Source organism: Phoenix dactylifera, chromosome 2 (assembly GCF_051530095.1).
Source record: "Phoenix dactylifera cultivar Ajwa chromosome 2, Ajwa_hap1_PhDact_Kaust_v1.1, whole genome shotgun sequence".
NCBI lineage: Eukaryota > Viridiplantae > Streptophyta > Magnoliopsida > Arecales > Arecaceae > Phoenix > Phoenix dactylifera.
This window is the reverse complement of record NC_143191.1, coordinates 34671387-34679248: the sequence shown is the minus strand read 5'-3', so window position 1 is coordinate 34679248 and position 7862 is coordinate 34671387. Positions and strand designations below refer to the sequence as shown.

Genomic DNA, 7862 nt, shown 5'->3' with positions numbered 1-7862 from the left:
AATCCTAATATAGCATCAGGATCTAGGTGCATCGATACAATATCACTCCTATTTCTAGCTTTAATCTAGTGATATAACTTAAAAAAATCGTAGATTATCTAACATTCATTACTACTCAGTTCGACATGAGAATTCGTGTGGATATGTGTTTAGTCCCATATTAATTTTCACTAGAAAGATTTTGAGTATTTATACGAGACTAAAAAATCCAAAAAAATATCTTTTGGCTAGCCATTTTGGATGGGTCCTAAATTGTTAAAGATGGTATCAGAGTGGATTTGGCTTATAACTCATATGAACTAGAAGATACTGTAGCACATGCTTATTAAGACTAACTACAAACCGATCGTGGTGTTTGTGATTGGATTTGAATCGTTAGCCCAATAAAAATGTTAGGGTTTAAATAAGAAAAGTATGTGAGAATTCGTGCGGGCGTGTGTTTAGTCCTACATCGATTACTCGCTGGGAAGATCTTGAGTAGTTATGTAGAACTAAAGAACTTAAAAAATATCTTTTGACTGGCCATTTTGGATAAGATAAGTGGAGATCCATTTTGAATGAGATATTAAGTTATTATAGTAGAGATCAGTGATTGGTTGAGTACAGGTGGTGCCTGACTAACACCACCACTGAACCCACCGTGACACCACCGATCAATCGTGACATATCGGATAAACTAGAAATTGATCAGATGATTAGAACTCTTCCACTCGCTAGTCACTCAAGGTAAATTAAAGATTTCCTTGTTATGTTATGGTAAATTGGAATTTCACCGCCAATCAAATTTATCTTAATCAGTTGGCCCTTTTCTTAGCTTAGAAGTTACCGTGTTCGGCTCATGACGATGGCATTTTCATTTTATTTATTAATTTTTTCTTAAAAAAAAAACTCCAACCCAAGTTCCGTCAACTCTATGGCCACGCGTCATATGCATGTATTTACCTAATCTTCTGACTTTCGCAACGACTGCCTCCTATCAGATAAGTCCACCCTGTAATTTATTTTACCCACGCCACTCACTGCGGTTGGGATTATCTCTCGAGTCCACCCACGTACTCTCGCGAGTTCAAATTTAGCAGGAACTTAATTTCAGGTACCATTTCCTCCCTTCCTACGATAGCCATCGGATTGTAATCGGATGGCCTGGGCATTGAGCCAACGGCCCCACCATGAGCTTCCCCAGAAACAAGGACGTCAGCTGTCGGCGAAGGACGCTTATGTGGGTCGCTGTTTGCGTTTCCCGTGGGTCAACGTTGTCCCCCAACGTGGCAGCATCTCAATGACCCAAAACCCCCTCCTACTGTACGAATTCCTCGCTACCTACCTCCTCGTGATCGGCTGCACTGATCTCGACAACAATTTCACCATATTATGCGGGGAGAACCGCATTACATGAGTTTTGATTCAAGCATCTGCGCATGTGTACCGAAACTGGTTCTCGAGAAGCTGTATGCTGTGCAGTGCCCTACGGTGGATCGAATGCTACGGCATCAAGATAACGGAGTTCTTTATTGCCCGTATTTATAGGGAACCATGTGATCTCGTAAACGGCAACTGCATGATGTCAAAAGATGTCCTTTTAATTTAAAAAATATTTTACCCCCCCATTCCGATCTAATTTCATACCAATTCCTATGCAGTTTTAACAACAAATAAATTATAATTTTTAGTTTTAAAATTTATTTTTAGAAAAAAAAACTTTTCAAAATAACTAAAACAACAGCCATCTAAGAATATAAACAAATATATATTATCTTTTTACCGATCAAAACTAATTTCAACAAATTAATTTTATTAATATTGTTAATTTAATTAGATATAAGTATAGATTTATAAAATATTGGATATAAATACAACAGAGATGAATCTCAAAAAATATAGGTACAATATGTAGATCCAGAGGTAAATTACTAGCGAGCTGGATATGGTTGATTAGTCCTAGAAGAGCATCCTCAGGGAAAAAAAAAACAAGAGAAAACAAAATTGAGTGCATTTTTCTTCCAAGCTATAGCTTCGCAGGATGCCAAACTCCAAGGAGGCCCACGTATTGTATAATAAGCGTACTGGCTTTGGCGCTTACAGACACGTCCCCCACCGCTTATCCGTACACTGTTTTTATTCGGCAAGTATTCGATGCTCCTGGACACAAACTTTGCGGCACATGTACTGATGATCACAGAGAGGGACCAGCCCAAATAGATCATGTTTGCTTCCGTCTCAGACTCTTATATGATGGTTGAGATGCCAAGAAATCGACTTACATATCTTGATGTTCAGAATTAGTAGGAAAAATATATAAAAATTTATTGAAATTGTATTGTTCAACATGTTAAGATAATGCCAATCAATTAAAATATATTGGTATTGAGCACGCGCCATTGTTTGAAAACAACTTCCTCTTAATCTTTTGATTCCAACAGCAGGAGGTTAATTTTGTTCTTTTTTTATTATTATTTTTGACCCGGCATGCGGGTTGTGGATGTTTTGATGATTCCATCATTTTGATTGATTTGATTGATCTATGTGAATTAATACTTAATAATATATTTAGATTTTTTATTATGTTTACAGCATAAGATTTGATTATCATTTTCGATTTTTATCATCGCTATCATAATCTAGATAAAAAACAATTACTATGCATGCTCTCTAAAAACACCTCCTACGTCTTGGTATGTGATAGATAGGTTTCATCTTACATGACATAATCATCCATGTGCTCAAGGCAATTTTTGTTAATGAGAACAAAAGGGACTGAGGTGGCAATATTTGACTTGCAACAAATCTATGGATGATCTATGAGACATGGAAACTGAGGCTCTCAAATAGTAATTTTTAATTATACATTAAGTAGGATATATATCATCTCTATGAAAATCTGTGGGAGTGAAGATTAACAACAAAAAGCTTAATTGAAATTCCATCTTGATCAATTTTGGACTTGTTTGGTTTGTGGGAATAGGAGGGGGAAAAGTATGGTCAACGAGAACCTAGAGAAATGCCTCATATTTGATTAGATTTCAATGAAGAGAAATGAAAAAATAGCTTCCTCATGGAAATAAGGTTTTTCATATTTTATTTAGAAGAAAATTCTATATGAGACATGAGAAAGTCTTTCTCATAGGTTGGAAATTTGAATCTTATTCTAAAAATGCCCTTAAATTTTTAAATAGAATGGGGTAAGGTTTTTTTCTTTATTAAGAACATGATATGTATTTTATACAATTTTTTAGCCTCAACCAAATATGTACAACTTTAAAATATGCTGTTGTTTCACGTCTAATCAAATATACAAAAACTACTTTTTCAAGCATTAGTTTTGTACGAAATTTTTTTTTGTGAGTTAATTCTTGCGAACTAAATGAATTTATATATTGCTTATATTTGGACCTGGTCCGGATCCCAAAAAATGGTCCGATAAAGTGAAATCCATTTCTCCCTAATGCTAATCTTAACTAAAACATAAGGGTAATTTTTTTTTTCTTTTTCTTCTCTTCGTTATCTTTTCAATTCTATCTTCACACGGATCCCGCTGGATAATCCGGATTCCTTATCTCACGACAGTTACCCGACAGCCCGGTGTGGCCTACCGTCCCCCCTCCATATGTTTTTAACTCCGCCCGCCCTCCGAGAGTTAGCCTCCGAGATCAACCGCCTCTCGGCCGAGGGCACTTTCGTCACTCCGCCAAAAATCTCCCATTATAAAACCCCGTCCCCTCCCGTCCAATGAACTTTAGCCGCGAAGCCCTCCACGATAAAAGATAGAACTCGAGAGAGAATCTCTCTCCGATTCCGGCCACCATATCCCCTCCTAATCCCTAGCGCTCTCGGCGCTATTTCCCGTCTTATTTTCTTCGTCGCCGGCTTCTGAGGTTACCACCGGCACACCTCCTCGCCGGAGGTGAGGGTTCGTTGGGTTGGCTTCTCTCCCCCACCCTTCTCCTGGTGCTTGATGGGATTTTCTCTCTTCCCGATGAAGACGTCGACGCGACTCCTGTGGAGTACCAGCTTCTTTCGCCACAAGACCGTGGTGTTCTTCTAAAACAGCCCGATCGATCGAAGAGAAGACTATATATAGCTTGATATATATTACAAGAAGATAAATCAGTGTGTACGTAGTACAGGGGGAGAGGGAGGTCCCTCCGGCGATCGTTCAGATCTGAGAATCAGACATGGATTCCGGCCGTCTGATCTTTGATTCCCCTTCTTCTCATCATGGTCAGATGCTTTTTCTGGGCGGCGGCAATCCGATCTTTCGAGGTACCAGTTTCCCTTCCGATCTAAATTACCTACAAATCTACTTGATCTAGTCCTGATCTATAACGGATTAAACGTTATTGATGGGGTTTATGATTTGGGGAGTGATGAAGGGGCGAGATCGGTGCTGGGGATGGATGAGGGGGCGAACAAGCGGCGGCCCTTCTTCACCTCCCCCGACGAGCTCCTGGAAGAAGAGTACTACGACGAGCAGCTGCCGGAGAAGAAGCGCCGCCTCACCCCCGAGCAGGTAAGCCTTCCATCCGATCCCCACCGTCCACCGTTCTCTTGGATTCTCGATCTCATATCGCTAGAGAAAGAAAACAAAGCTAAAAAACTATTCTCATCATCTGCAACGAACTCCTTTTTAGATCTACTACTGCTACTACTACTTTCAGTTTAAGGCAATTATTTTTGGACGCTCTTGAAACCTCAGCCGTCTGATCTCGTGTGCTGTCGCCCACGTGATAATTGCCGTCTCAGCGTGACACGTGTCCGCATAGAAATTATAAAATGCAATCCGAGCCGCATCCCTCGGTGCCATCTACGTGCTATTCTTCGTAGAATTTGCCGGTCCGCCGTGGATCACTTCCTGCTGGCATCAGCGCACGAACCAGGGCCGGCGTGGGCGGTGACGCTGCCAGAAAATTACATTTAATATTTCTATTTTCGAGTCAGTCGTGTTGACTTTAGAAATACTTATTATTTATAAAATAATGAAAATAAGTGCAATCTTATTTACGTTTCATTTAATTATTGCCTCTTTTTTTTCCTCGTGAATAATGGTTTGCTAATTATGATGATAAAAATAACAATGTTTTGGACGGTGGTGTGGGGAAAACGATAAAAACATTAACAGGTGCACCTGTTGGAGAGGAGCTTCGAGGCGGAGAACAAGCTGGAGCCGGAGCGGAAGAGCGAGCTGGCGCGGAAGCTGGGCCTGCAGCCCAGGCAGGTGGCGGTGTGGTTCCAGAACCGCCGCGCCCGCTGGAAGACCAAGCAGCTCGAGCGCGACTTCGACCGTCTCAAATCCTCCTACGATTCCCTCCTTGCCGACCACGACTCTCTCCTCAAAGACAACGACCGCCTCCGTTCCCAGGTATATCCATCTCTCTTCTTCTCGGCTCCCTGCGTCTCTCTTGGCGGTAACTATACCGTTCTCACTTATGATCACCCCTTCCCTCCTTATCGTTTCTTCCTACCAATAAAATACCATGTCCTATGTTTTAATTTATTTACATTTATTAATAAAATAAGACCCACCACAGCCGACCATCACGGCACCGCACGAGGTCCACCACTCCGCAGGGTTATTTCCGTTATTCCTCCTAACGTGATGGTACTTATTGCGTGCCGCTGTAACAATCCCGCATCTCCATCGCCGTCATGGCGGATGTTCAAAATGACTCATATGCCCTTTACTACTTACCATGCGTGGAAAGTGATGGGAGCGGAATTGGGACTTGAGCCGCCCGTTTTGCCTTCTTTTTGGGAAAACTGAAGGCATTTGTTCTTACCGCACTATAAGAAAGCGACCGTTAAAAGGGAATAGCAGTCTCGTACCGTACACGGGCTCTCTCCGAGATCCCATCACCCCCCGGTGAGCAAGACCTAGCTGACCAATTAGCCGTGCAGGTGATCTCGCTGACGGAGAAGCTCCAGGCGAAGGAGCTGGAGGCCGCGGGGGCAGCCGCGGGGCTGAAGCCGGACGATCAGGCGGCGTCCAGCGCGGATCACGCGGCCCTGAACGTCCATCAGCTGAAGTCGGAGGACCGGCTTAGCACGGGGAGCAGGGGGAGTGCAGTGGTGGACGGGGACGGGCCCCCGCACCTGGTCGACAGCAGCGGCGAGTCCTTCTTCCCCGAGAGCTACCCCTGCGTGGGACCCGTCGACGGCAGCGTCCAGTCAGAGGAGGACGACGGCAGTGACGAAGGCTGCAACTACTATCCCGACGGCATGTTCGCGGAGCACCGCCACCCCGACGAGGAGGCGGCCCAGCTCGACTGGTGGGTTTGGGGCTGAACGGGAACAACAATTGGAGATGGCCCCCCGTCTTCTTCTTGTTTCCTCTCTCCTTCTTCTCGCTGCTATCATCGTCGCCGCCGCCACTATCCAGTATTATTAAGCGTCGTCTATATGAGTTAGTATTACTGCTGGATGTGAAAGTTATTGTCCAACTATGATGGTACGTTATGTATATCATAAGTGAATGGCTGGAATAGTGACTGAATAAAAGTGCTTAAGGAACGACCTATGCATTTTGATTTTAATTTGTTTTTGGAATGATGTGATTGTCGATGGAATTATGATTTGTCTCCTGGGATGTTGGATATACATTGCTTCTTTTTCTTTCGTAGGTCTGATTGATAAATACATGACAAGAAAGAAGAAAAATCAGATAGCTAATCTTCTTAGTTTCATATACTGAGGTAAATTGACTGTGTAATTCTCTTTATTGAGATTTCTATTTCAATAAAGTATTTCCCTAGATGTTCTGCTAAACTGCCATTCGGAGAAAGGTTGCTATTTTGTTGAGGGGATGATCACGATGCTTGTTGATTGGGTTATTAGTTGATCTCGCACCAATTTGATGTTGGCCTGTCTTCTCTAATATCATAATTAGTGAATATTTGATTGTTTTTTAATTTCATCCTTTCATATCGTCTTGATGGACTGATTCTATAGCATGTTCTTCATTTGTTAAGAAAAGCCTTCTTGAAATTTCTTGCTATCAATTATTTCCCGTGCATTTTTTGTACAAGTTATTATTAACAACTTGCATTTGTCTCTTCAAAAAATCTAAAATGTTATGCTTCCAACAAAAGTGGGCAAACTAATTGGCGACCAGTCGAAGAAATTAACTAGTATAGACCTAAAAATCCATATATTTTGTAATTTACATGCATGTGAATTCTTCTATTAGTTCATGGTGTGAGATAAAGCTTATTTTCATGTCTCAAGGCAATCAGCTTCAACGAAAAGTAATGGATGTAACTTTTCTCTTGCATCTCAATCTAGCAGATTGTACATTATTAGTGCAAGAGAAAGTAATAAGAATTAAGTATTAAATGCGCAGCTTATCTGCTGCTTCAGTTCTCTTAATGAAGGTGATTAGGCAATCATTTTTCAACAAAATTGTTTTTGTGTTATACGAAGCACTTCTCATTTTCAGAACACTAGATCCCAGATGATTTGGTCTGGATCGTATCTAAATTTATATTTGACAAGTTGGACATTGCCCTAGATGGATTTAAATTTAATTTTACCACACATACAATAAATAATAATGGGCGGCAAAGGTCAAGGTTTAGGCTTAGGCCCCTTGTACCATGCGTGCGTGGAGCGACGGGCACATCCACGAGGCTTCAGCTGATAGGTCGGAAGTGGATGGCTTTTGATAGTGGGATAAGCACAATTTGGCCTATATAGTTCCAACGGGCTTCCCCTCCTTTAGCGATGGTGACATTTGACGCTGGTTCGTGTGGATCTACTCTTTTGTTTTTTGTTTTTTTGTTTTTGGATAAGATGTGGTTTTACTGCTGGTGATCAGCTCGTGATGGTGGGTTTCCTTTTAGTGGCTTTTCGTGAGCTTAATTATATTGTTG

The 7862-nt window shown here is 41.7% G+C and overlaps 1 protein-coding gene across 2 annotated transcripts; it reads left to right on the top strand.

Annotated features, from left to right (window-relative positions):
* The first annotated feature begins 3648 nt into the window (after window positions 1-3648).
* LOC103701636 (homeobox-leucine zipper protein HOX16) lies at window positions 3649-6527 on the top strand. 2 transcript variants are annotated; one of them, XM_008783776.5, is made up of 4 exons: window positions 3649-4260; window positions 4371-4507; window positions 5117-5356; window positions 5893-6527. In XM_008783776.5, the coding sequence occupies exons 1-4, from the start codon at window positions 4173-4175 to the stop codon at window positions 6277-6279; spliced, it is 852 nt and encodes a 283-aa protein (XP_008781998.1). In that variant the 5' UTR covers window positions 3649-4172; the 3' UTR covers window positions 6280-6527. The 2 variants fall into 2 exon arrangements, with proteins under 2 accessions (XP_008781998.1, XP_088572270.1); XM_088716144.2 differs by having other exon boundaries at window positions 3717-4260; window positions 4363-4507.
* Window positions 6528-7862: the final 1335 nt, after the last annotated feature.

Bases quoted from the DNA above. Each gene is read 5' to 3' on its own strand.
- LOC103701636 (XM_008783776.5), top strand. From the start codon at position 4,173: ATGGATTCCGGCCGTCTGATCTTTGATTCCCCTTCTTCTCATCATGGT. The intron at 4,508-5,116 runs GTAAGCCTTCCA...AAACATTAACAG, and splicing joins GCCGCCTCACCCCCGAGCAG to GTGCACCTGTTGGAGAGGAG. The intron at 5,357-5,892 runs GTATATCCATCT...TTAGCCGTGCAG, and splicing joins ACGACCGCCTCCGTTCCCAG to GTGATCTCGCTGACGGAGAA.